This window comes from Mirounga leonina, unplaced genomic scaffold, assembly GCF_011800145.1.
Source record: "Mirounga leonina isolate KUSES-001 unplaced genomic scaffold, KU_Mleo_1.0 Mir_104, whole genome shotgun sequence".
Lineage (NCBI taxonomy): Eukaryota > Metazoa > Chordata > Mammalia > Carnivora > Phocidae > Mirounga > Mirounga leonina.
Window position 1 is genome coordinate 18,953,825 of NW_023270231.1, and position 27,036 is coordinate 18,980,860.

Consider the following 27,036-nt stretch of genomic DNA (forward strand, 5'->3'; position numbering starts at 1 on the left):
CATTCTATTTTGTGTTTTCGTTTCTTCCTTCTGTTTCTTCCTTCCTCCCCTCTTTCGTCCGTGGTCCGATCTCTCCTTTACCAAGCGCTTGGGCTTTATGGAAGCTTTTGGCCATTTGTAGGCCCTGGGTGGGGAGCTCTAGGCATGAGACTATGTCAAGGACTCCCCAGGTGCCCATCCCTGCCTCCGGCCCAGGGGAGGCCCAGAACGCTGTGCTCAGGCCTGCAGGGCTCACGCACATTTATGCACAGCTGCCGGGCAGAGCAGACAAGCTACAGCAAAGAGCTAATCCTTTTCATCTTCTGTCTCTTCTGAGAGTTTGGGGAATGAGATTCCTTCCCACCCCCAGAGGGGAAGTCAGGGGAAGGAGAACAGAGAAAGAGGAGGTGGGAAGCCTTTTACAGCCTTAAAAGTCACAGAGAATAAATAGTGGCCTCCCGGGAGTCACTTGAAAGGTAGAGAACTCCTCATTTAACTCCCTGGTGATTGTGCCTTTTGAGGCCAGCTAGAGGCCCCAGCTCTGCCCAGGCCATCCCTCCCCCACCCACCCCAGCTTCACGCAGACCCCTGCCCCTGCTTGTTCTCTTCCTTCACTATCCACTCCTTCTGCTGCAGATCTGATGGGACATACTTTGGGGCTGCCTTCCCAGAGGCCGTGATGGGGAAGGAAGGGGAACTGTGCATTTCGGGCCACTGCTAGTAGCTTTGTACCCATAAAAGAAGGGGCGAACACTCCAAGTGAACAAATTAGAGAAGGGCCCTTCTCAGGGGGATCCAGCCCCAGGGCACATGGCTTGGCAAGCAGAAGGAGGCCTGGGTTTCACCCCTGATGTGCTTGTGCAGGGACAAGGGAGGCCTTGCAGACTTTCCAGGCCCCCTGGGAAATTGCATGGCATCGGGCAGGAATCAGCCAATCTTATCTGCAATGAGCCAGATAGTAAATAGTTTGGGCTTTGCAACCCATATGTTCTTTCTTGCAACTACTCAACTCTGCCCTTAGAGTGTGAAAGCACCATAGACAGTACATAAATGAATGGGGGCGGCTGTGTTCTAATAAAACTTTATTACGGTTGCTGAAATGTGAATCCTGTCTCATTTTCATCACTCATGAAATGTTATTCTTTTCTTTTTTTTAAAGATTTTATTTATTTATTTATTTGACAGAGAGAGTGAGAGAGCACAAGCAGAGAGAACAGTAGAGGGAGAGGGAGAAGCAGGCTCCACGCCATGCGGGGCTCGATCCCAGGACCCTGGGATCGTGACCTGAGCCGAAGGCAGACGCTCAACCGACTGAGCCACCCAGGCGCCCCGAAATGTTATTCTTCTGTTTATTCCCCCCCCATCACCACCACCATTTCAACAGAAATAGGTGGTAGGCTAGATTTGGCCTACAAGCTGTAGTTTGCCAACCCTTGATGTAGGGGAAAGAAATGGGTGTCAATTTCAGCCCCAGCACTTGCTGGCTCTGTGACTTTGGGCAGGTGGCTTGTGCTCTCTGAGCCTCAGCTTGCTCATCTGCAAAATGGGGATAGAAATGTCTCCCTGCGAAGATAGCAATAAGGCTAAGCATCAATTTATGCAAAACACTTAGCACAGAGTAGATGCTTAATAAGTGGTAGTCTTTATCTCTCCCATTCTTCCTTCCTCCCTTTCCTTCCTTCCTTCCTTCCTTCCTTCCGTCCTTCCTTCCTCCCCTCTGTACAGAAGCGGCTGGGAAGTTCGAGGCAGGCTTTGTGGACTCATGTTGCAGCTGTGCCACTGAATTGTTCAAGTCCAGCCCTGACCCCTGAGTCTCACATCTGTCCTCTGAAAATGAGGGACTTGGATCAGTCCCAAGGGACAATTTAAACCATGCTTAACAAGGGAGAGATTTTATGCCAAACCCCCAATGTGTTTGTGTCAAGAATCTTCTGGCAAGGGCAGCAAAGAACATGTTTTTCATACTAATAAATCATTCTGAGTATGGAGGCAAATTCAGTAAAATGTGTCCTTGTCACGCCCCAAGCTGTGAGTGCAGATGGGGGTGCAAAGCAGGTGCGCCACAGGGCTACCAAGAGAGCCCCGCCCTGGCAGATGAGGGGCCTGAATTCCTCACCGCCCCTGCTGCCAACCCGCTGTGTGGTCACATTGCTTAACCGACTGCCTTCGGCTCAGGTCATGATCCTGGAGTCCCAGGATTGAGTCCCTCATCAGATTCCCTGCTCCTTCTCCCTCTGACCCTCCCCCGTCTCATGCTCTCTCTCAAATAAATAAATAAAACCTTAAAAAAAAGAGAGAGAGAGAGAAGATCACATCCCTCTCCGAGTCCCAGTTTCCTCATCTGTCAAAGAGAGCTCAGACTTCTGGAGGCTGCCACGGCTCCTGACAAAGCAGCAATGCGTCACAGGGCTCTCTGCTTTGGGGTGTTTGTTAAACCCATAGGGGCTGTTTGTGGGTGTGTTGGGGGACAGGGATGGGGTACGCCCGAGACATGCTGTACATTGCAGGGTGTCCATAGCCCGTGAGGCTCTCCTGGGGTTTGTGGATCACTTACTCCCTGCCAGATATGGGAAGGTTGGGGGCGGGGGAGTTTGTCCCAACTGGCGTAAGTGGCAGGGGGCTTGACAGCACGCTGGTGGGTCTGCTGCTCCGTACCGATCGTGTAGAAGGTTGCAGCGTGCAGGGAGGGCCACAGGCTTGGGCAGCACAGGCCTTTGAAGGAGACTCCTCCCTTCTTCATTCCAGGACTGTAAGACGTGCCATTGTCACCCAGGGACTGGCATTCGGGGTGGGTGGCAAGGCAGTCCCAATGACCAGAAGATTCAGGAAACTTCCCCTTTCCACACTGACTTTGGAAACACAGTATTTATAAACACTGAATTATTGTGGAAGGGGAACATTAAAATTGAAAGTCGAGGAGAAACCCCATTCCTGTTGCCATCTTATGCAATCCCTGAAATCATGGCTCTGTTCTCCCTTCATGTTCTTCGTGAGCAGATGTGGCCTCAATATCATGGCAAAAAAGAGGTTCCATACTTGGAGTTCTTCGGCAGGCCACATGTCTCCTGTTTTAGGGGCTGCTAAGTCTTACTGAGTCATTGATTCACTCATCCTTTACCAAGGGCCCACTCCCCTGCAGGGGGTTGGGTGGGAGGGAGGGGGACACTAATGGAGGCCCTAGAAGAGCAGGGAGGGGTACAGACACATGTGATGAGTGCCCAGACCCCGTTGCTGGGGGGGCCGGGCTGGGAGTTCAGAGAAAGCCTCCTGGAAGGGATGATGTCTCAGCTGACTCCTGAAGGACAATAAGAAGTTTCTAAGCTGAGGAGCAGAGGGCCATTCTGGACAAAGGAACAGCGTGGGGAGAGGTGCGCTCTCATAGGCAATGAGATGCCATTTAGTGCTGTGGTCTGTTGAGAGAGCGCTGAAGACCAACCTCCCCATTTTTGCTGGCTGGTTGATCTTGAGTAAGTCCTTTCCTCTCCAAAACTCTGTCCCCATCTGAAAAGTGGGGCTGGTCCTTACAGCACCTCCATCCTAGGCTGGAGAAAGGAGCAAGGCTGTTCATGCATGTGCCTGGGACAGCAGCTTACGGCGCAGCCCTGAGCCCCCGCAGGTGTAAGATTCTTTGTTTCATTCTGCTTAGGGTGCCCGTGGACCACCATTTCATGGATGGTGGAGAAGCTCTGGTCAGAGAGCTCGGTCACTTCCAGCTGGAAACACAGTGACTTTGGCAGTTGAACCAACTCAATACAAGATTCTCTCTACTCCCCCGCATCTCCTTCCCTCCAGGGTAAGCTAAGTTCCCAGAGGCTGTCTGACCCCCACAGCATCCTCTGGACCACAATAGACTTGTCATGCCAGTTTCTCCATCCCTGGTGTTTGTGCCATGGTTGGGCCCCAGGACACAAATAACCTGCTCCTGGGCTCTCCCTGGCACTGCTGAGGACCGACCACATTCTCTCAGGGGTTTTCACCTCGGCTGCAGGCCCCCAGCCTCCTTGGACTCCCCCAGCAGGCAGGCATTAAAGCCCGGCCACATGCTGGAGCTCACTGTAGATCCAGGAGACTTGAGGGACCTCCTGCACCCCCTGTGGGAGCAGAGGAATTGGGGTACAGGGTTAAGCTGAAGCCTCCTCTCTGCCTTGTCTGCAGGGACCCTTCTTTTGTCCTGGCTTCCATTAGGGATAGGGCACAAGCCCCTGTGCTTTCAGACCCTCACACTCATCCTCCAGTGACCCCCCACCTCACCTCCAGTCTGGGTTCTGACCCCAAAGGAGGGTGACGGGGTGGGGCCCACTCTACCACCTAACTCTAGGCCTCCTGCCCCAGCCCCCAGGTCATTCCTCTTCCTCTCTGGGTGGTGGGGGAACTGCTCACATGGGCCCTTGAACACCAAATACCCTAGGACTCTCTCACTACTGTTTCTGTTTGGAGTCTAAGAAATCATCCCTGCCCACACCTGCAGTTGCTGCCTGAATGGTGGGGGGGCAGCAATGACAATGGGGACAAGCAGGAGTGAGAAGCCACAGCAAGCCCTCGACATCTCAAAATAGTATCCCATCCTGCCCCACCTGAGACATCTCACACACCTGGCACATTGGCTTGCATTTAACAACTATCTACCTGGTGACGGTAACTAGTCACCACCACTACTTTGGGAGCGGTTGAGCCTGGTGGAGTCAGACTGACCTTGGGCACATTACCTAACCTCTCCATGACTCAGTGTCTTTGCCTGTAAAATGGGGGCGTTGCCAGGACCCACTTCAAAAGGTTGTAAGGATTGAAGGAGAGAATAAATATAAAGGTCTGAGAAGAGTGCTTGGCACGTGGGGGTTCCCCAGTGAACACTGGTCCATGGCAGTTTGCTGGGGTCAGGGGAGTGCATGAGGAGCCTCATGATTGACTGAAATGTTTCCCTATTGCACTTTGCTGTAGTCTCCAGATTCTTTTGCTATTATAAGCAACCCTGTGATGAACATCTCCATGCAGAGAACATTTGGTTTCTTTCAGATTATTTCCCTAGAAACTGAATTTCTGGGAACAGAATTACTGGTAGAAGGGGAAGGATATTTTAAGTGCTTTGTCACCCTGTGCTTAGTTGTTTTCTAGACAGGCTGCCGGGCTTCCGGAAGGTATCACTTCCTCGAAGCCAAGTGGGGGGAGCGTCCTGGAAGGGTTGTAAGGGGCGCTGCTGGCTAAGGCAGGGCATAGATGCAAGGAGAAGGGGCCACCAGCACTGTAGGATGGGCAGAGGGGACAGGGAAGAGATGGGAGTCTTTGAAAGGGCTGAGAAGGAGCCATCAGAGAAGGGAGAGCCTGTCACACATCCACGTCCTGAACCGTTCAGAACAAGTCTCAACCTGAAGAGACCAGCGTGGCGATAACAGGGAGCTGAGCCCAGGATGCAGCACCTGATAACACCTGACCTTGGGCATATGGCAAGCCTGCCTGAGCCTCAGTTTCCCCATCTGTAAAATAGGCATGACACTTGGCCTGCCTCACAGATCTTGAGTAATAGAATAGAATGAGTGACCGGAAATGACTTTGAAGATTGACGTGGGTGCCATGTGGTTTTTTCCATAAGCACCCACTGATGTAAGTGGGCAGGGCTTTGGGGTTTTCTTCAGGTTTACCAAACGTTCTATAGTTTCAAGGAGAGGATTGGGCAAGCCATCCAGTCTCATGGGGGATTACTGGAGGGTTCGAGCAGCAAGGCAGGGGGAGCACAAACCTGGGACTGGGGCGAACTAAGTGTGAGCCAAAGTGCATGGGGGACGCCCGGCCTCCCCGAGAGCCGCTTTGTGTATAGGAAGGGATCAGGGTGGGCAGGGCATCTCCAGCTTTGCAGTTGAGCCAAACGGGGCTGTCTCAAGGCTCTACCACTTACCTGCTGTGAGTCACTGGGCAAGTGACTCAAGTTCTCTGGGCCCAGACTTCCTCTGTTAGCGCTAAGAAGATAACAACTCTATCATATGTGTCCTACAGGTGCTATGAGAGTTCAGTATTGAGTGCCAGACGCATGAACACTATCATCACTTTTTTATTTGGCAATGCTCGTGCAGCCCCAGGAAATGGATGACATGGAGGCAAGGGAGGGGTTGAGTGGAAGTAGGGCTCCCCACACCTTCACTCCTTCAAGCAACAAGCCCAGTGCGCTGTAACATACCCAACTCCCCTTACCAGCTGTGTGACCTGAGGCAGGTTTCTCACCTCTCTGTGCCTCAGTGTTCTCCATCACATGGGGAGAATCATAGCACTTACCCCATGGGTTTTGCGTGTGGATTAACTGTGCTCAGACTCACAAAATGCTGAGACCCAGAGCGCAGGAGGCGTTCCGTGGATGGTGGCTATCGTTTGGCTGCTCTGAGGGCTTAGAGCACAGGCTTTGGACCAAGGCGACAAGGCAAGAACCCCATTCCTCTACCCACCAACTCTGCGACCTTGCTCAGGTCCCTTAATTCCACAAAGAGCTACTCCCCTCATCCGTCAAGATGTGGGTGATGCCCACGTGGCAGTTCAAGCACCCTGGAAATGCTCAACATGATTGGAGACTGAGAGTCTTAAAGAGAACACCCATGAAAAAGGCCCGGACCCATGCCCTGCAGCCTCAGCCGTCCCCATCAGTGGGAGCACCTGTGACAAAGGGTCACACTCCCTCCCCACCGGCCACCCTATGCCAGGCCCTCACTCAGGTACAATCTCACTGAGCCACGTAGGTGTAAGATCATGGAGAAGGGCCAGTGCTGACCACAAGCTGAGACTGTTCCTCGGCGATCGCTGACACTCCTCGGCTCTGTAGCCTCCAGCATTGCTCCGGGGCCTGGCAGGTTACTTGCAAACTCCTCCAGCAGGCCCGTCACGTTCTGGCTATGGAACCCCACTCTGTCTCCTCTCCCACTGCATCCTCAGGCTCCTTTTGCTCCAGATGAACTAGACCTCCCTGCTCCAGAGCACAACCCACAGCTCAGGCTGCCCCCTCTGCCCAAAGAGACATCCCCCCTGCCAACATCCCCGTTCCATTTCCACTCATTGCCCCAGGCCCAACTCAAAGGCCACCTGCTCCGCAGGGCTTCCCCTGATCCCCGGGGCCAGAAATGGTTCTGTGCCCACCATCGTCCACATGGGAGCCAACAGCTGTTGTTTCCTATTTGAGTTTTGTTAATGAGTGACCTAGGGGCATCACTGAATCACCCAGAGCCTCAGTTTCCTGGTCTGTGAAGTGGGATACCCGTGCTTGCCTTATAGCACCGCTGGGAAGGTTAACTAGAAAAAGGATGCCAAATAGCCCACTCAAGACCTAGCACATGAGCACCTGGTAAATGCTAGTTCTTGTCAATCATTTGCTCATTCACCAGTACAATGCCTGATGCCGGCTCTGTGCCAGGTCCCTTGCTTGACTGCTAGAGTGGTAGCCAACCATTCCCTCACTGAACTCCCAGTGCGGTCCCAGGCTGTGACCCTCCAGCATTCAGGGATGCATGTCCTGGGAGGTCCCTAATAAAAATCCCTCTGATGAGCCCAAGGCTTTCAGACCCTCACCATCTAGTTCCTACGTCACGAGCGAAAACTTAAAAGAGGCCAATGGTTTATGACTATTACCTCTAGATCTCAACTAAGTCCCAGGGAGTTCTGGGGTGCCCTTCTTGGATAAATTTCACCTTCTCTGGTATGAAAATGAACGCAGTGTGTGTGCAAAACTCCTGCAGGAAGCCTCTGCCCAGTTCGCTGTGATGCTTATTGTTGAAGGACAAAAGACCCCGCCACCACCCCTTCAAAGCTGATGCTGGTGTAGGCAAACCCTCTATGTTTGCTTCCAGAAAATTCTGAGAAGGGCATGAAAAAATCATTTCTTTCATGAGCAGAGGCCTGAAGTTTGGTCATTCCAGCATATCGGGTGGTATCTATTTGTGCTAGGAAACAAGGGTATATGAAGATGACGCTCTGAATGGCCTCTGGGTAGCTTGGTGTCCTGAAATGTCCACCTCATAGCTTATTTCAGAACAACCAGAAATTAGGCCTGGCCTGGAGAAGAGGGTCACCCCTGACTTTGACAAAAGCTTAAGGCAGGGGAAAGAGCCCTGGTGGGTTATGGCCGGCTCCTGGGGTACGAGAGAGCCTCTTCTCCTTTCTCTTCTCCTTTCTCTTCTCCTCCACTTCCTTTTCCCCATAAAGGAGTTTCAGTGACCCAGTTCCCAGGATGTAGGCGAAGCTGACACGTAGTGGTGACGATTATGCCGCGTGGTTGGGCACAGCATAGTAAGAACCTGGTTTCAGAGATCAGCCCAGACCCTCAACATACAGCCCCTCAACCTCCATTTCTTGGGGACCCTGAGGAACAAAGCAGCCATGACCACACCCATTGCAAGAAACAAGGGAGGAGGAGGGGAAGCTTCCTTTCCCAGCCCCTTTCACTAGGCTCATCCCCATTTTACAGATGAGGAGAGGGACTTGAGAAAGAGATGGAGTGTCTGCGACCCAACAGCAGGGGAATGAGGAAGACTCAAACCACACTCAGGGCTCCTGGTCCCAAATCTCCCGCTTTCTCCGTCCCCTCCCAGCACATGGCTAGTCTCAGAGGTGCTGGCTGAAATGGTCAGCGTCTCTCACTGCCCCTCCTGGGGTTCCTGTCCACGAGGTTCTTCCCGGCCTGCAGCAGGGAGGTGGAGATAGAAATAAAGCCAGCATGAGTCACCAACACAGCAGAAGGGCTGCCGGAGCGACAGGGAAGTGCTTCTGTTTCTGATGATCTGTGAATTGGGGAAGTCCAAACATGGCAGAATCACTCCTGAAACTGAGATTGATCGGGCTTTTCACTTTCACACACCTGACTGACTGAACACCTACTAGAAACTTGGACGGTGGGGCTGAAGATGAAAGATCCAGTGCGTGCCTTTCGTCTGGGAGATAGACAAGTCAATGGATAGTTAACCCAAGGAGGTCAGTGCCTCAGCGGAGGGGCTATAGGAGCTGGGAGGGGATCAGCAATCGTGGGAAGCCTCAGAGATAGCTTCCCACGGGAGGCGATGCCTGAGCAGAACCTTGAAAGAGAAGTAGAAGTTGAGCGGCAACGAAGAACATAAAGACTCCAGCAACGGGACACGTGCAAAGGCACAGACGTAAATGACAGCAGGTGCTGTGCGCACGTGGTTCTGTGTGGTCGTCGGTACCATACGCAGTAGACGGTAGCGGGGAAGAGCTCTGACACTCATTACCTGTTGTCCTCACAGCAGTCCTGTGAGGTTGCTGTTATAAACTTATTTCAGAAGAGAAAACTGAGGTTCAGAGAGGGCCTGAGCAAGGCTTCCTATAGAGAGAGTAGCACTGAAACTGGATCCGGACCGTGAGTGGCCGGATAGATTTTGACACCCTCAACGTGAAAAGATGGGATTCAGATTCTAGAAGTATTATTAGTCGGGATACTGTTGACTGCCAGGAGCAGAAACCCAGTTAAAAGAGGCTGTGTGGGTGGGGGGTGCCTGGGTGGCTCAGTCGGTTAAATGTCCAACTCTTGATTTTGGCTCAGATCATGATCTCAGGGTCCTGAGATCGAACCCCACATCAGGCTCTGCACTGGGCGTAGAGCCTGCTTAAGATTCTCTCTCTCCCGGGGCACCTGGGTGGCTCAGTTGGTTAAGCGACTGCCTTCAGCTCAGGTCATGATCCTGGAGTCCCAGGATCGAGTCCCGCATCGGGCTCCCTGCTCAGCAGAGTCTGCTTCTCCCTCTGACCCTCCTCCCTCTCATGCTCTCTGTCTCTCATTCTCTCTCTCACAAATAAATTAAAAAAAAAAAAAAGATTCTCTCTCTCCCTCTGCTCCTCCCCCCACACACACACTCATGCACCTGTGAGCTCGCTCACTCTCTCAAAAAATAAATTAATTAAATAAATAAATAAAAGAGGCTGGGATTGGTGGAGGTGGGGAACTGACTCATAAAACGGAAGAAAACCAGGGTAGCTTCAAGCATGGCCAGATCCAAATGTGCGAATGTCATCAGAAATTTGTCTCTCCAGCTCTCAACTCAGTTTTACACTGTGTTGACTTCATTCTCAGAGTCTCCCTGTGGTGCCACCAGCAGCTCCAAGTTTACATCTTCCCATCTTAGCAACTCCAGTGGAAAATGTGTCCCTTTCCTACTGTTCCAACAAAAAAGTTTCAGGCTTTCATTGGCTGGGTGGGTCATGAGGTTACCTCTGTACCCACCCCAGGAGCCAGGGCAAAGAATAAGAAGTCAACCCCACCTCGCTCACATGGGCAAAGAGTGAGGAAGGCTGGCTCCCAAAGAATCAAAGTGCTATTACCAAGAGAAGGGGAATAGATGATGGGAAGGTGAAAATGACAGGTGTTTACCATAAGCACTTACTGTGTGGCAGACACATATTATGTGTTCTGGAGAACCCCATTAACATCCCCCGCTTCCAGATTTAAGGCTCAGGGCAGTATGGGCCATGGGGCTATGAAGGGGGTCAAGGAATATTAAACCTACTGGTGTCTCTAGACTCTGTAATGTAATAGCGTCTACACAGTATTGGAATTTAGCTTAATGTCTCATCCCAACTTACATTTAGCATGGATGGCAAGCTAAGTAAATGAGGAGGGCTCCATGCCACTAGACTTTATTATATCAAATATGCATGTTAAAATTATTTTATAAGAGGCTAGAAATTCCACAAGGTAAGAAGGAAGGAGAATGAGGGTGGGGAAAGGGCAATCTAAAGCAAAGCAAGAAAAGATAGGAAAATTTAGAAAAGGTAGGGTGAATATAAAACACAAAACCACATTGAAAAAATTAGTTAAAATATATCAGTAATCACAATATGTGTAAATGGAATAAAATGTCCAAGTAAGAAAAACAAAGGCCATCAGATATGATTTTTTAAAAATCCAAACAAATGTTTTTACAAGAAATAGACTTAAGGAAACAAAAATGTTGAAAGTTATACTTTCAAAAATACAGTATGCTAGACAAATAGTAACAAAAGGAAATTTGGGTAGCTACATTCAATCAGACAAAGTGAATCTTAAGCAAAACATTTTACTAAAGATAAAGATCATCACCATATTTTGAAAAAGATTCTATTTACTGGAACAATAATAATTCTAAACACATACGTACCCAATAAACTAGCTTTTAAAAATATATGAAATAAATTTGAAAGGACTACAAAGAGAAATCAATCACAAACATCATAAACAATATTAAGAGTTTAGAGAGGATATTATTTTAGATGTTACAGAGATTAAGAAAGGTAATAAGAATGCTGTAATCAATTCTATGCCCCAAACAAGGGAAAACTCAGATAAAGGGAAAAATTTCTAGCGAAACAGAACTTGTCAAAACTGACTTACAATGAAACAGAAAACTGGAATGGTCCTGTAACAATTAAAAATAAATAAAACGAGGGGCGCCTGGGTGGCTCAGTCATTAAACGTCTGCCTTCAGCTCAGGTCATGATCCCAGAGTCCTGGGATGGAGCCCCACATCGGGCTCCCTGCTCTGCAGGAAGCCTGCTTCTCCCTCTCCCACTCCCCTTGCTTGTGTTCCCTCTCTCACTGTGTCTCTCTCTCTCTGTCAAATAAACAAATAAATCTTTTTTAAAAAAATTAAAAACATAAAAATAAATAAAATGAATGAAACACCAGTAGTACTTGGTTTTGCAAAGGAGTTCTACCAAATATTCTAGGAATAGATCATAGATCATTTCACTTCTGCACAAACTCTATCAGAGGAGAAAAAAAGGGAAACTCTCCTATTCATTTGATGAGGCCATTATTGTGTAAATTCAAAAACAAGTATGAGAAGGGAAATGATAAAAAAAAAATGGAAAACAACTCATGTCCATCAACAGGTGAATGGATAAATAAATTGGAGTATTTTCACATAATGAAATACTTTACAGCAGTGAAAATGAACTACAGGTACACGCGTCAGCACAGTTTAATCTCAAAAATACAGCGTTCAACAACAACAAAAGGTAGCTACAGAAAAAAATCATAAAACATGGTTTTACTTATATAAAAGGAAAATCTAAATTTTAAATACTTTCAATTTGTAGTTTTAATCCTTCTTTGGATTTTTCTGGTTGTTTTTTTTTTTTTACAAGTGGTGAATTTTTTTTAAATCCAGAGTAAATTATAGTTATTACATAAATTAATGCTTATTACCTAACTGTTAATGATTGAGATGTGTGCTGAGAGATTAGGTATGCCAAAAACCACTAACTGCATTAAATAATCAAAATTTTAGTATCTGAAACTGTATTAACTGATAAATAAGCCAATATTTTTCTCTTTTTTTAAGATTTATTTATTTATTTGAGAGAGAGAGAGAGAGCGTGCTCAAGCAGGGAGAGGGGCAGAGGGAGAGAGAATCCTCAAGCAGACTCCCCTCTGAACGTGGAGCCTGTCTCAGGTTGGGGCTGGATCCTGGGACCCCGAGATCAGGACCTGAGCCAAAACCAAGAGTCAGATACTTAACTGAGCCACCCAGGCACTCCAATAAGCTAGTATTTTTCAAGCCTCTATATGCACTCAAAATGTCAAATAGGTGGCAGGTCCTCCCAGGCATGTTAAACTTGTGTTTGCAGTTATAAAATATTGTAAAAGTTGTTTTGTTTATAGGTGCAAAGTGTTGTAGAGGGTTGTTATGATCGTAAAGTACAGAAGGTTGGTTGTGTTTACAGTTATAAACTGTTGTAGAAGGTTGTTTTGCTGAATATACTATTACTGGAAATAGTCAACCTCAAATAATACTCTGTGTTGTTGTATTAGACAAAAGTCTTTTTTTTCTTTGTAAAGAGAGAGTGAGAGCAGTGGGGGAGGGGCAGAAGGAGAATGAGAGAGAGAATCCCAAGACCCTAAATCATGACCCTGAGATCATGACCTGAGCGGAAACCAGGAGTCAGATGCCTAACCAACTATACCACCCAGGTGCCCCTGGATAAAAGTCTTGGTTGGAAGTGATAGTAATTCAGTTGGATAGCCATCAATTGCCTTTGTGCTCCTAGCTTCTCTGCCTCATAAGAAAGATGCAGTAGTCATGGGAAGGACTCTCTTTCTTCTGGGTTGAGTTCTGAACTCACCTCCCAAGCAGTCACTGTTGCCACATGGAGAGGTGAATCCAAAAGCATCCTCTAGGGAATGGGGCCCGATGATGCTGTGGGGACTGAATGGTTGCCAAAGGAAGGCGTTTGGGGCAGAGAAATCACATTTATCCATCAAGGTTCATTTCAAGATGATTGTCATCCATGAACAGCCTCGTTCCAGACAGACAATCCAGATTTAGCCCCCATTTGGAAAATGACAATATTACTGAAATAATTGTTATTTTGTAAAAAGAATAAAGCTGTAATTTGCAGCCCCCCACCTCTGCCAAAATAATAACAAATAAATAAATAAATAAATAAATAAATAAATGCAGGCAGAACACCACAATATGATGTTTCAGGATACCTAAGTATTTGCTAAAACAAGTCAGGTACTGGTAAATTCTGTCCCTTAACCTGAGAGGTGGTTATGCTGGTATCCATTTTAGTATTTCTTAGTAGTCTTTAACCCATGCATATTTGACTTTTATATAGTCTCTTTGGATGTATGATGTATTTCATTTAAAAATATTTAATGACAGAATCAATATGTAACAAAAAGATATGTCTGAGTAGAGGAGTTATTTGAGATGTTTATCTTCTTTGTTTTGTTAATCTCTATGTCCTGAATTTTTTATAAGGAACATGTGATATTTCCATAATAATATTATTTTAAGTCACCTGTAAGCTCTTTACAAGGGAGCTGGTTATTTCCTAGCCAAAGCCAGCTTTTCTTTGATGATGTCAGTGAAAGTCGCTTGACCAGAGCTGCATGTGGAATGTTAACCCAAGGGTAGATACCTGCCTGCCTGAGCAAATATGTACACTGCTAGCATGGAGAATGGGGCCTCTGAAGTGCCAGGGGTATAACCTTGAGGTCCAGGTGAGGGCACGTGTTCTGGGGAGGGAAGGGCTGGCCAAACCTCCAGGGAGAGCTTGGGCCACTCACAGCCTTCAGCAGTGGCTAAGCTGGAGCGTACCTATGCACTGAGCGAAGCTTGGGTGTCAGGGGCTTCTCTCATCTGTGTCTTACAAAGTCAGGCGTCCAAATCCACAACCCCCATCTATCTAACAGATGCTAAAGGGAAGCTCGATGCTCTTACCTCTCTCTATGTAGAAAGGAGGAGGAGCAGGGAGTTTGATTCCTCTGGCAGCCAGATTACCTTAACAGATGATGGGCGGAGCTGAGGCCAGGTGTGATCTTCAGAGGACATCCCAAGGAACCGCACGGGGTCTCAGGGCCAAGCAACGGGTGGCTCCCAGCTTGAAACTGACGAGGAAAGCTACCACTCCAGCCTAGGCAGGGAAGCCAGAAAGTAGGTAGCGTGCGTGGCTTTAGACATAGCTGAAGCCAGATTTTGTCCTGCCCTGGGGCTGCAGAGACCCCAGACAGAGTCTCTAGGGCCACCATGTAGTACTCAGCTTCTTCTGTGTTTGGGCTAAGGGGAAGTTGGGATGGGTTGGGGACTTGGAACGGCACTCCGCAAACCAGGGCCACTTGCACATTGCCTTCCCCATCCAGTCCAGCCCGTAGTCTTCTCCCACCTGCATTATATGCACTTAAAGCTCTACACCAACTCGCTGTTTTCACTGAAATACATGAGGAAACTTTATATTGTCCCCATAAATGGAAACACAGTATCACTGGTGGAAAACAGAACCCATGAGCATAGATACAATGACACAAAACAATGTCATCAAAGTCTGACCAGACCCAATTGCCTGATTAAAGCTCTGAGCCTGCCTCCTGTTCTCTGTTCTAAAGGGAGATCTGCAGGTGGTGCGTGCTGCAAACACAGGAGCGCCACCCTGAGCCTTTCCCTCTGACTTGAAATAAGCGTGATAAAGGAATTCTTACTCACTGAAAGTAGCTCCAGAGAAGAACAGGTCTGCCATCCTCACCTTAGCAGGCAACAGCGCAAAGGAACCTCTGTATGCCCAGAAGGGAGGGAAATCCTCTTCTTGCTAAAAATATATGCCAAATACTTTGTTAAAAACTTTCCTACCAAGCTTTGGCTAACTCAGTCTTCAGTGATCTATTCTTTGATCAGATCGACCCAACAGACGTTAGCTGAGGAACTACTATATACCAGCGATAATTTCCAGGGGCTAGCGCCTTCGGGGAGCACACATTCTGATGGAGACAGATGCGCTCACAACTGATTCTAATGCAAGCCTGAATAAATCTGTGTGTCTTCTCCCAGCCTCCCTCCAACCCACGCAAGGCATACCGTCGATGTTCTGGAATCATTTCACTAAGAGTGAGAAACAGCAAATATTAATTGGGCTCCTATTGCGAGCCAAGCAAGGTGTGGGATACTTTTGTACCTATTTTATAACACTGAATCCTTCCAAGAATTGGAAAGGTGGCTGTTTTTTCCTCCACTTGGGGTTCAGAGGAGTTGAGGGGTGCACGGCATGCTGGAAGCAGGCCTGAGATCTGAAAGCTCTCCTGAATGCTGTCCTCCATGGGTTGAGGGAAGAAGTCCCTGCTGCATGTGGGCTGCCCTGCTGGCCAAGGAAGGGCCCCCCACCCACCCTTCCCCAGGCTGGCATAGAAGAAGCAAAGGCCAGAGGTGGGCCCTAGGCCCTCTGGCCTTGCTCCGTGGTCACCTCAGCCCTGACCTCTGCTTGTGTCTCCCCAGGAAGCCAGCGCTATCCTGCACTGTATGCTCCGGCAATCTTCTAAGCTGCTGCAAGAGCCTGTGGGGGCTTAGGTTCCTCCAGAGACACACGAGAGGCCCCTCAGAGGAGCAACCAGGCGAGCCACTGTCCGAGGAGCCACTGTGGACACCACCCCAGGAAGCGGTGAGGACTCTGCCCTCCGAGGCTGTCTAGACCCGGCCCAGGACACAGAAGACACTGCTTCTGGTCACCAAGATCTGACTCCTGAGCCCAAAGGAGGTCCCAGAAGCCCCCAGAGCCACCCTAGCCTGAGTCTAGGGACTCCCGGCGCACACAGCGGGGTGCTGGGGTCCTCGGGTCTAGTGCGGAGCAGCCTGTTCTGTGCTCAGCATCCCCAGCAGATGTTCAGAACTCTCCTGGGCCTGGGTCCGCTCAGTCCCACGGGGTCAAAGCTCACGTTGGTGCTGGCCCTGAGTCATGAGCAGAGATGGCTGGGCATGGCAGATGTGTGCACAGATGTGTGCGTGGGGTTGTACACACAGGAATGCGCAGGCCCTCTGAGCACAGCAGAGGGTGTTGCCATAAAGAGTTAGCCTCTCACTCTCTCACGGGTTCTGTAGGATGAAGGGAAGGAAAGGCGAGGGAAGGGAAGGGAAAGACAGGAAGAAAATTAGCCTTTCCTGAGCACCTGCCGTGTGCCAGGTACTTCCTCTGCTTGAGCTCGCGTAATCCTTATAACACGTGGTAAGAATCACCAACCTGCTTCACAGAGGTAGAAACTGAGGCTCCAGGAAGACCGGGGCCCGCCCCAGGGCTCTCAGCTAGCACACGAGCCTGGCTCCTAGGAAGCGCTCGAAAAACAGTTGTCGAGGGAAGGAAGGAACGGGAGCGTGGGCAAAGAGCCAGGCCTCGAGCCCACGTTCTTGACTTGACATTGCACTGCTGCTCAGGAGAGAGGTCAAAGTGTTTGCTTGACTCAGCCTAGCCTTCTCTTAGCGGGGCTCCGCTCCGGAGCCTGAGGGGCGCCTTCGTGCTGCAGTCCTGCCCCTCTCTGGTGCTGTTCATCAACAAGAAGTGGTGCGGAGCAGAGCCAACGGCGGGGCAGGTGGGGGGGGGGGGGGGGGGGCGTGCCCGGGTCGGCGGGGGGGGGGGGCGGGGGGGGGGGGGGGCCGGGGGGGAGGGAGTCGACCCCACAGCGTCCTCTGCTGGATGTGTGACCTTGGGTGCATCGTAGTGATCTCTCTGAGCAGCTCTTGACGCCTCCAACCAAGGGGGTAAGATCCCCTTTGCTATTTACAGGGTTGTTGAAGAGACCCAAGGAGGTGGGGGTGGTGACACCCCGAGAAACAAGGGTGTGCATGGACTCTCCCTGCTAACCCCGGCCCCTCCCTGAGCCCGCTCCTCCCTTGGTTCCAAGAGCCGCCGGTGGCATCCCCCTCCGTTCGCACCCAGGCCTTCTCGGCCCTCTGGCGGCTCACTGTCCTCTCCCCGGCTGTCAGGTGTGCCTGTCCCATGAGCCTTCTCTTCTCACTGCGATTTCTCTGCCTCTGTGGCCTCGTCTGCACCCTCGTAACCGAAGTCACCAGGAGACTTATCTGTGAGGAGATTACTCCCAGGTTTGTGCCTGGAGCCCGGGCTTCCTTTGGGAGTTTTCCACCCGACCCCTCTACCTGGGTGTTTCGAAGGCACCTCACTTTTAGCACGTCTGCAGCCACACTCCTGACCGTTTCCCTGCACCTGTTCCTCTGCCAGGTCCCCCGTCTCAGACAGAAGTATGCCACTGGCTTCGCAGCCCGAGGTCAGCCTTAGCGCCTCGTGGTCAGTTGTCCCGGTCCCCAGCTGCACAGGTACCCACCATCTGCTTGATTCTGTCCGCACTCGGCCCCACTGCCGTCCTTGGTCAGGACAAATGAGACGGCTGCCTGACAGCTCTCCATGTTCCCCACTGGCCTCCGACCAGCACCCCCCCCCCAGCAGCCACAGCGGGCTATGCGAAACTCGGACGTGCTCACATGCGCACGCAGGCGACCCTCTTTCTCCTGGCCCACCGGCCCTGCGAGCTCAGGCCTGACAGGGCCCTCCAGCCTCCTCCTCCCACGTTCCCCTCTGCCTCTTCACCCCAACCCGCCTGGCTTCTCCTTTCTATTTGTTTATCCTCCTGCTCCTAGCCGCCACAGGGCCACGCACAAAGCTGTTTCCATGACATGGAATGCTCTTCCCACCCATCTGGCCATGAGAGCTCAGCTGAAATACCACTTCTTGAGGAAGTCTTCCTTGACCCACCCCATTAGGTCAGGCCTCCCACACACACACACCACAGCTGTCCTCAGAAGCCACTGCGTGTTTGTAATTTACAGTCATCCGTGTGACTTCCACACCCTTGTCTGTCTCCCCCACTCAGGAGGTCATGGGCCCTGCCTATTTCTGCTGACCTTTGTATGTCTAGTTCCTAGAAGGGTGCTTGGCACCTAGTAAGGGCTTTAAGCAGTTTATCTGCCAAAACACCTGAAGGCATGGTTTGCCGCCAGTGACCCTCAGGGGTGCTCAGTCTCTTGGCTGGATTCCTTCTGGAAGCCCCAGAGTCCCCGCCTAAGCGGTTTTCCCGGGAGTCTGAGGCAGGTGGGTCTCTAAGTCATGGCCAAGTAGTTGGAGGCATAAGACCCAGTCTGGCTCGCCACAGTCTCAGCTGTTCAGGGCTCCAACCCAGCGTGCCCACACACCACCCGCCATGGCAGGGGCCTCTTTGGGTCTGTGTCTGAGCTGCCCCCACCCTTCTGGAGGCTCCCTGAAGCCTCTGCTGGCTGCAGAAGTGGGGCACATGCTGTCTAGAGGAGGGGAGCATCTGTGATGGGCCCCCAAATCCATGTTCTGTGTTACCATCATGTTCCAATAAAGCTATCGAAACAGATGCTGCCTCGCGGTTTTATTTTTTAACTTCCTGGTGAGGACTACTCCCCAAACTTGATCACACGGTGTGTCTTGATTTAGAAAAGGAGTTATGGTAAAATACTGGGGTAAAGGCCAACTTGGCAGTTGCCTTAAAAAGTCAAAGAGTTCTCAGGGGACTATAGAAACACCACACTGGTGATGAAGGACAGGCTGGTCAGAAGGGTCAGGCCTTTGTCCTGCTTACCCAGTAAGCCAGGTACATGGTGGGCGCTCGGTAAGGGTTTGCAGAAGGCCATGTGCCCACGATTGTCAGCCGCAGAAATGCCTGTGTTAAGGAACAGAAAAAGACATCTTCAAAATGGAAAACTTGTCAATCGAGGAAGTCTGCAGTAGGGTAGGTGGTTGAGGAGCAAGTAAGAGGCCACCAGATCAAGAAGAGATTCATGGATGTGGGGCCAGGAAGGAATACCAAAGGCACCAAGGAAAGGGTTTGGAAGATGAAGGAGGGAGCTGACCAGAGTCGAGATCAGCAGTAACCGTGTCCCCTGGGAGGGAAGGGAGGAGGCCAGAGGAGGCTGTGGAATCCTGAACTTTGGGCCTTGCAGCGAATGCAAAAAGGCACACCTGGATGAATGTCCACAGGAGGCAGAGAAGAGATTGTGAGTCATCTCAGTCAAAGCTTATGGGAACTGACTGGCTCAAAGTGGATTTTTTTTTGAGATTTCATTTATTTATTTCAGGGAGAGAGAGAGAGAGCATGAGCGGGGTGAAAGGCAGAGAGAGAGGCAGGCTCCCCACTGAGCAGGGAACCCGATGCGGGACTTGATCCCGGAATACCAGGATTATGACCTGAGCCTAAGGCAGGCACTCAACCAACTGAGCCACCCAGGCGCCCCTCAAAGTGGATTTTAATATGGGTTTTTTCAGGGGAGAAAAGACAAAGCTGTGTTAAGGGAGACTTGGGAAAGATGAGAGTAGCAGATGGAGTCAATAGCTGGTATTAAGCAGTTCTATGTGGATGGAAGGAAATGACAGGGAAGTGTCCCGTGAACTATAGCAGTGGGGGTGATGAATAGTGGGGCACTATATAGGCAGCCAGCCAGGGCTGGAAGCCTGGGAATTTTTCCAGAATCCTATTCCAACAGGTGTAGATTCCACCAATAGGAAGCTGAAGAGAAGCAAAACCATTATTGCTAACTAGGCAAACGGGAGGGCGGGGGAGGGAAAGAAGACCAGGGAGTCTAGAAGGGCTTACCTCAGAGAGCGAGAGCAGGCTCCCGAGGCAGCTGCATTGGGAGCATGGGTAATGAGATGGCTTGGAAGGGTCCTCATCAGGAGGGGCTAAAATGATGAGGTCTGTGTTATGGAAAGATCATTCAGACTCCAGTTTGGAAATTCAGGAATGAGGAGGTCTGTTATGGAACAATCTTTCGTTCTCCAGTTGAGGGAGCAGCCCCACTGCTGGGAAGGGTGGACTGTAGCATTTTATTAGGATCTACTACAGGTTCTACTGCAGACTGTGGGCTCCATGCTGGGAACCCAAAGGAACGGACCCTCCCCACCCCCCAGAGAGACTGGCCTGTACCAAAATTACCAGGGAATCATGCAAAGAATGGGATATGGGGGCCAGTGCTGGGGTGGCCAAGGTGCGGGGTGCAGAGTGTAGGAGGACGTGGCCACGGCAGCCGTGACTGTCTGAAGGGATGCATTCCTGGGGCGTGCTGGGGCTGTGCTGAAACTTAGAAGTGTGGTGGATGGGAGGGAGTGCTCAGTAGCCCAGATTGAGGGAATCCATTTGGAGTCTCATCTCAGCTAAGTAGCCAGCAATTCACCTTTGCTGACCCAACTCCATCTGGGGCTTGGAGGGCGAATTTATCATCTTCACTGTCCATTTGAGGGAGCTCTTCCCAGGCCACCCAAGCAGGAAATGATAGCCAAGGACACACATCTCTCAGAATTCCAAGCATTCCAGTGATAATTCAGGAGCCTTCAGTGGTCACTAACAGCTTGGAGGGTGACTGGGAGAAGCTCCCCTACACCCAGCCAGCAGCTCTAAGGCGTTCATAATTTGTTATTTGGGGGGATCATTGCAGATGTTGGTGTCATGTCCCCAACCTCCCCACTCGAGGTCACACAACACAACATGGCTTCTCTCATGCCCTGAGATGCCACTGCACAAGTCCGAGCATGGGCCCGGCTGGACCAGAGCCCTCACTTGCCGGGGCCTGGCCAGGGTTCTGTGTGCCTAGTAGTCCCGGCAGGATGCCCAAGGAAATAGAGCCCCAGAAGGACCAGCAGCCTGGGCTGTGTGCCTCACGGATGACCCTATCCTTTGCTTTCAACTGACATTTATGAGACCCTTCCTGTGCCCAAACATGATGTCAGCCCCTCCACAGACACCAGCTCATTTCTTCCACCAGTCAGCCCTGGCAGGTAGAGGCTCACATCCCCACCAACTGGGGCCTGAAGAGGAACACAAAGTGCCCAGAGTTAAAAACCTAATTATATGACACAGCTGAGGTTACAATTCAGACCCACTTGTCTTCAAAATTGTAACACTACAGAGAAAGCCAGAGTCCCTTTGACCACCCCTTCCCGTGCTTTTCCCTAGCACTTCCCCTTGAGAAACCACTGCTATCCAGTTGGCTGCGTGGTGTTCGGTTCCGTTTTGTTTGCTTCTCAACACAAACGTTATGCTCTACTTTACGAACTGAATTCAGCAATGTGTCTTCAAGGTTCAACCACATTAACCCATAAAGGGCTCCTCCATTATTGTTAACCATCAGAGAGTGTGCCATGGTGTCCCCCTAGCCAGGAATATTTGAGTCATTTCTAACTTGTAGCTGTTTAAACAATACTATGTTGATCGTCTGACAAGATTTCCTTGTGCACATATGCAAGTAGGTTTTGGTGGTGGTGGTGGTGGTGGTGTATGAATGTGTTTAGCATACCGACAGGTGTAATTCTGGAAATGGAGTATACATGTTGCCCAGTAGTCCTTCAGAGAAGCACAGATCATCCAAGCTCCCACCAACAACCCTTGGAGGTGGAGGGCCTGGCTCCCTACAGCCCCACCCACCTGGGTCTTTTCTATCATGTGCTGTGGCTTCTTTCATCCCCTAGAAGTTAGAATATTCCTCCTAGAGATACCTTACCTCCAGCGAGTGCAGGACAGGACATTTAACTGGAAGAAATTCCCAGAACTTTCCTTGGGCTCACCCCAGGCTTTCTATGGGCTCTACCAAATCTTGCTTTCCTCCTGTGGGTCTCCATGGAGGAAGCCAGCCTTCCCAAGTCACACAGCTGGTGAGAGACTGTATTAACTCACAATGTCCACAGTAGTGCTCATAAGAAGCATGCCCAAATTCTCCCAGAAAATGACAATAAACATTTACTTAGCTCATGAATCTGTAGGCTGGCTAATCTAGGATGTGTTCTGCTCAGTGGTTTAGCTTTGTTCCACATGCCTCCCATCCTCTCTTGGGACCAGTAGGCCCACCTAGGCATGTTCTTGTCATGGAAATGGCAAGGGCACACAAGACAGCAAGCCCAGCAGCACAAGTGCATTTCAAGTTCCCAAGCATCTTGTCTACAAACACCTTAGCTAAAGCAAGTCCCATGGCCAAGTCGTGGATAGAGCGAGTAAATTTACTCCTCCCATGGAATTGAGGTAGAGGTGGAGTTGAGTGTTACTAGATGACCATCTAATCCACCACAGCGGCAGAGCCTAGATAGGAACTGAAATCAGCCCAACTCCAGAGCTCTGCAGAGCCAGGGCCTTTCAGATAGAGGAGACATGGGTCTCCTAGTGCCTGGCAATTCCTGGGAGCTCTCTAAGCTTCCCTACTCCCTAGTAATACAGTTGCTTCCAGTCTCTTACACACCCTATGTTCATTCTCTACCCTGGCCTGCAACAGTATGTCTAAGACTCAAATCTGGGCCCTGGCACTGACTTCCAAATGTCATGCCCCAACAGGGAGGAGAAAGGGAAGCCTCACATACCCTGAGCTCAATCTAGGATGCAAGATCCAAGTCAGGGCTGTCCTGGGCACCCAATGTCTCATAGAGATTTAGGGACAGGGTTCATTCTGATTTTACTCCAGACTCTTCTCCCAGAGAAACAGTGTGCCTCTGATCTGGGGGGCTGAGCCAGACAAGGCAATGGGAGTGACAGACACAGTCCTCTCTGACCCTCACTTTCTCATCCATGAAGTGGTGGTACTGGGGACATTTTTCTTTATGCTATCTATAACCTAACTGCTTTTTCAAGAGAAGGTCCCTTTATTGATAAATGGGTCCCCTTTGTTCTGTTGAGCACCTAGTTGAATCTGAAAATGCATTTATCTGCATAACAGTGGGGAAAAAATTTGGAGTTCCTGAGGCACAGTCTGGGGTGGCAGATGGTGAAGAGAAGCTATGGGAAAAGAGGAAAAAAACAAGAGCCACTAAAATGGGGACAGGGTGATGTTAATCAGGCACGTTCTCAAATGCCATTTTGAGGAAAGGGGAATGCCTAGTGTTCATTTTATAGTTGTACACATTGATGTGATGCAAACCATTCTCCATCTCTCTTCCTACAAAAGAAATCTCCAGGAAAGTTCACTGCACTCACGCATATTTTGTGTGAGTGGCTTTTGGGGGGAATTTAGGAAGGGAGTGGAGTTTCACATGTGGGTCCACAAAGAACATAATGGAAGGGGTCCCAGAGGAAGCAGGTGCCCGGAGCAGAGGAGAATTTGAGAATCTGAGCCCTTTGGGAAGGCACCAGAGTCTCCGGGAAGGCTGTAGACTTCCTGGGCGGTGGGTGGGGGGGTGTATCAAAACAACCTTGTCCAGATCTCAAGGGATAGGGAGGCCCCATATGTCATTTTGGTTACACAGGGGTAATAAAATCTACCTTGCATGTTGAGGTTTAAGATTAAGGATTAAGGTTTAAGGATTAAGAGATATGATCAATAAAGACATCCGATGAATACACAGAGACAACGATTATTTCAGGTGAATTTTCCTCATGGTTACATCCTCAGAAAATGGTTGTCTCACAAATGCCACACACAACATGATAGGGTCTTCCAGTTTGAAGATCATGTCTCCCACAGCATAAAATGCTAAACCCTGGGTGGGTCTAAGCAGGTGTTTCAAACAGTCTGGAACAGTTTTGACTCATATCACAAATGAGTAGAGGAGGAGGGGTATCTCCTAAGTTCTCTGTGCTTACATCTCCCCTAAAACATGTCACTACAGATAGACCCAGCCCAAGGTGAACTGTGGCTTGAGCCAGCCAGCCAGCCAGAGTAGGAGCCCTGAAACACCATGAAGATAACTACAAATATGTTAACTCAGGTTTCCAGAACCATTCTTCTATTGTAGCTGGCAAATTGTGCATTGACCCCTACAATTCCAACAAAGAAAATGGCACCCCATTGTGGAATTTTTAAAAATACCTTGCTGTGCTGATCCTTCTGTGGGTATTTTTTTTATTAAGGTATAATTCACAGACCATATAATTCATCCTTTAAAGTACACAATTCAGCACTTTTAGTATACCCACAAAGTCGTGCAACCATCACCACTGTCTGATTTGGGAACATTTCCATCATCCCGGAAAGAAACTTCCTACCCATCGGCAGTCACTCCCCCAGCCCCTGACAACCACCAGTCTCTTTTCTGTTTCTATGGATTTGCCTGTTCTGGACATTTGGCTGCATACACGTGCTGTCAGAGCAAGCTTGGCGTCCACAGCGACAGCTGCTGAAATTCCAAAACCCAGTCGTTCCTGCTGCTTACCAATTTAAAAAAAAGGATTATCTAAAATTAAAACTCTTTACTATGCCTCCCACTAGTTATTTGATTTGGATCTTCCCAAAGAAAGGCTAAAGAAGGAAAAATAACCACCAAAAAACAGGAAATGTTTTGCTGGAGTATTTTCAGAACTGACTCGCTGGGACCATAGGCGTGAATGCGTTGACTTTCTTCCTGTATCTAGTTTTTGTTACAGAAAAATCCGTTTTCCCTCGGCTCTACTGACTAAGTGTTGAACAGAAATTGAGAGGCATAGACCTGGAGGGGTGCCAAACTATTTATCTGCCCTGGGAGCCACACATCTACAGTCCGCCGTGACCCCGGCAAGGACTTGCCCCCCCCAAAACCCTTATCTGTTCTTAACAAAATTTATCTAAGACTTGGAAATAGGGCTAAAGATGATGGCATGTCCTCTGAGGGTCATATGGGAGTGTAGCCAGCAGGCCCGACCAGTATTATATGGTTCTCTAGCGGAAAGTCCTTTTGTTGACTATTTAGTATTGATCAGGGACCAGACTCTGCAGTTACATGTTAATTTATACAAGACTGATAAGTTGCAAATGATTTTCTTGTGGCCCAATAGAAATGCAAATGATTTCTGTTCAGTAGAAAAGGTAACTCCGAAGGTTACAGTTTATTGTCCTGTAGGACACCGACCAGTTTTATGTCTCAGCAGTCTTATTTCAAGATTCTTCCTTTCCAGATGTACAGCTGCCTCTCAGATACTTCCTTGAGCCGGCTCTATCATCTTGCTTGTTCCCCCACGAATGGGCTAAATTAAACTCTGTCACGTGTTGACTATACATTTGTACGAGTTATGTTTTTAATCTTTTGAAAATTACGCTTCGACAAAAATCTTGTTTTTCTAACCACAGCAGTGGGCAGGGGTGCCCCCTGCTGGCAGGGTTACTCTAACCATTAGACACTGTAAAAACACTTTCCGAGACCTCCAGAGATATTTGGGAACTGAAAAAAAGTCAGAGCTTCCAAAATATAAGAAAATGTAAACTTAAAAAAAATGAACAAATGCGGGCGCCTGGGTGGCTCAGTCATTAGGCATCTGCCTTCGGCTCCGGTCATGATCCCAGGGTCCTGGGATCAAGTCCCACATCGGGCTCCCTGCTCGGCGGGAAGCCTGCTTCTCCCTCTCACACTCCTGCTTGTGTTCCCTCTCTCGCTGTCTCTCTCTCTCTGTTAAAAAATAAACAAAAAAATCTTTTTAAAAAAATGAACAAATGCTTGTTAAATAACTACAAAATACAACACTTTAGATGTCTACTAAGTATAACTTGTCAACCATAGCTCAGCTCGACTCATGATTACATACAAATGATTTTTAATATGGTGTATTCTCAGTGGTCACAATTTCTGATGTTGGGAATCCCTCAAGAAAAGAGGAAGGTATATTCTATGTCGGTTTCACCAGGTGTAAAATGGAAATAAAGATAGTTATGTACCTGGGGACGTTCTCTTGGAGAGGCAGCCTCTCCCACATGCCCTATTTCTGAGAGGGGATCAGTTTCTGTTACAGAAACCCAGATCCACCTGCCAAGCCCACGGGGGCCCCCTAGAATCTGATGGAGAGGGTGGGCAAAGTTCCGGCCCTATATTCCCGAGACTCTATGCCTCTGTGGTCCTTTGTCACGCTTTAGGACCAGTAGGGTGGGCCTGGGCCTTGATGCCAGTCAGCTATTGATCTGGGCAACTGGAGACCCATCACCCTTCTGCTCGACCCACTGAACTTCATGGGAAGGCACACTAATGTGGGTGTCCTTCTCCTACCTGGTGACAACAGCCACCCAACCATTGTGGTTTCGTGGACTCCTTGCTGCAGTCTGTGAGGACCTGGCACTAAGAAATACTAAGAATGTTCTGGTTTGAGCTGTCTTCCAAGTAATCAATTCACCAGTTTGTATCCATGGTAACCCTTCCAGGCAAAGAAGAGGTCTTAACAGGGATTTCATATCTCCATGTCCACAAGGTACAAATGATCTTTTTAACTCTCCTAATTTTGATTTCGATAATCTAGAAGTATCGATTTTGACCCACCAGGGATAGCAAGTGAGGTTACAAAATGGCATTACTGTCTGTTTCAAGCCCAAGAAACTCACTCTTAACGGCCATGGGGTGGGGATTAAGCTCCTGTCCTCACTTCTCTGAAACTGTGGTCAGGCCCACCATATCATTGTTAACAAAGCCAGGTTCTATTTTAACCCAAGATAAGAGGAGAAAGCAAATAGGCACATTGTGGGTCTCAAGGTTTTGAGGCCTTTACTGAGAAGGACCCTCACTCCTGTCTTGATCTCAGAACTCTAAGATCTGAATTCTGGCTCCAGTTCAAGTCCTAAGAAAGCCTGGTACTCATTCATTTGTACCTTGGTTTCCTCATCCGTGAAATGGGAGTGACCATGAGTATAAGGATCAAATCAGGATTGAATGAGATAATATATACAAAGTGCCCAGCACCTACTCGATACCTAATAAATATTTGCTTTAAAAGCCCTACAATTTTAAAGTAAATAACTGTTTTACATGTCACCAAATGAAGTTACAAGTTTTTAAACATCATGTAGTTTGAAGTTTGATGAAGGGCCTTCCTGTACAGATATGCTAATCTGGGAGGATTTACCCCATATCTTCACGTATTAAAATGTT

The 27,036-nt window shown here is 49.2% G+C and overlaps 1 protein-coding gene across 1 annotated transcript in view; it reads left to right on the forward strand.

The window, feature by feature from the left end:
- Positions 1-16,740, forward strand: part of HRH2 (histamine receptor H2) — a 31,178-nt gene extending 14,438 nt beyond the window's left edge. The window contains exon 2 of the mRNA XM_035012561.1: positions 15,711-16,740. Coding sequence (XP_034868452.1) covers positions 15,711-15,903 — 193 coding nt within the window. The 3' untranslated portion in view covers positions 15,904-16,740. The remainder of the gene's footprint in view (positions 1-15,710) is intronic.
- Positions 16,741-27,036: the final 10,296 nt, after the last annotated feature.